Below are 1,853 nucleotides of genomic sequence, written 5' to 3' on the forward strand. Positions count from 1 at the left end.
AATTTAATTTCTTTTCAAGTGATTTTCCAACAGATATTCTATAATGTAAGCATATCAACACAGATCCCTCTAAGCCCAAATGGCATGCCAAGCCAATCATCATAAGAGGGTGAAGAGGTAACAGAAAAATCATTTAAATACCTACTTTGTAGATTTGTCTATTCCCTAGGGAAAGAGAAAACCTGTATCGACTGATTCTCTGCTTATTGAAACCAAAAAGCGTTTGATTTTTAACTGCAGTACTTCTAAATTTATTACTTTACTGGACTAGAAACCTATCAATAATTACTTCAACAGATTCTTTTTCTTTTTTTCCTTTTGTGTCAGTTGTGGGGCTTGAACTCAGGGCCTGGGCACTATCCTGGAGTTTTTCTGCTCAAGGCTAGGGCTCTATCGCTCTTACAGCCACACCACCACTACCGATTTTCTAGTAATTAATTGGAGATAAGGGTCTCACAGACTTTCCTGCCTGAGATGGCTTTGAACCGCAATCTCCAGAAATCAGCCTGAGTAGCTAGCATTACAGTTATGAGCCAATGGCACTCAGCAAGATTCTTATATTTATTTTGTGTTACTAAACAACAACAAACAAAAAAACTTATGGCTAAATAAGCATGAGTCAAACCATCATACTTTCACACATTTCCTGTATATGCTCCCCTAACAAGATATAAAACCACATAAACACACAACAGATACTATTCTGTTATCTGACTTGCCACTTGGCTAACTTAAAAAAGTTTTCCACAATTAAAACCATGTAAAAAGAAGACAATCTTTTAAAGGCAAACTGCTCAAACTTCATGACCCACATTCCAGAAAAAATGACCAAATGCAAGAAAAAAATCATTAAGGTGATAAATCAATATGGTAACTAAAATACCTTTTAGCACTAGTTGACAATTTAGCAGCTGTCTTGCTGGATATTTTTCCCTCCTTTTTCTTGGGCTGCACTTGTTCTCTTTCTGGTTCTTGCTGAACACTTTCACGTTGATCTCCATCAGAACTTCCTCCACTAGTGCTTGGACTGTCATCAACTCTTTGAGCCTCAGTGGACATTTTAGATCCTAGATTAAAAAGTCAAAAGTCATTTATTCAGATGTGGGAAAGACTACAATAAGGTACTTCCAGAATAGACAGAAATTGAACCTAAAAACAGAGTAAGTAGAATTCCACATAAAATGGAAGTTGGTCATTTATAAAACATACAGCTTTAAGGACTGTGAAAACTTGTATGCATCCAAGCAAAATTTCTATGCAAAATGTTGGCAGCAGCATTATTCACAATAGACAAAAAGTAACAATTCAAATGTTCACTACTTAGTGAACAGATAAAATATGGTATCATCCATGTATAACACAATATTGCTCAGCTATAAAAAGGGATGAAGTACAGTATAGACACATTACAAGGACAAATCTTGAATTTTTATGCAAAATGAAAGAAGTCAGTTACAAAGGACCACACACTCTATGAGTCCATTTATAAGAAATGTTTAGAACAGGTCAATCCATAGACACATTGAGGTAAGAATGAAGGAAGGAGAGGGAAGTGACTGCAAATGAGTATAAAGTTCCAGGAGCTTGAACTCAGGGCCAGAGCCCTGTCCCTTAGCTTTTTCCCTCAAGGCTGGTACTCTATCACTTCCAGTTTTTTGTAGTTAATTGGACATAAAAGTCTCAGAGACTTTCTGCCTGTGTTGGCTTGGCTTCAAATTGCAATTCTCAGATCTCAGTCTGCTGAGTAGCTAGGATTACAAGTGTCAATCACCTGGCCTGGTTTTAAAGTTCCCTTTTCAAGACATAAAAATGTTAAGTTAGACAGTGGTGATGGCACACCACACTGTAAATAA

The 1,853-nt window shown here is 36.6% G+C and overlaps 1 protein-coding gene across 1 annotated transcript in view; it reads right to left on the reverse strand.

Moving 5' to 3' along the window:
- Ube2e2 (ubiquitin-conjugating enzyme E2E 2) overlaps positions 1-1,063 on the reverse strand; it is a 248,404-nt gene extending 247,341 nt beyond the window's left edge. Inside the window, exon 1 of the mRNA XM_013010609.1 lies at positions 884-1,063. Coding sequence (XP_012866063.1) covers positions 884-1,059 — 176 coding nt within the window. The 5' untranslated portion in view covers positions 1,060-1,063. The remainder of the gene's footprint in view (positions 1-883) is intronic.
- Between the last annotated feature and the right edge of the window lie 790 nt (positions 1,064-1,853).

Source organism: Dipodomys ordii, unplaced genomic scaffold (assembly GCF_000151885.1).
Source record: "Dipodomys ordii isolate 6190 unplaced genomic scaffold, Dord_2.0 Scaffold12, whole genome shotgun sequence".
NCBI lineage: Eukaryota > Metazoa > Chordata > Mammalia > Rodentia > Heteromyidae > Dipodomys > Dipodomys ordii.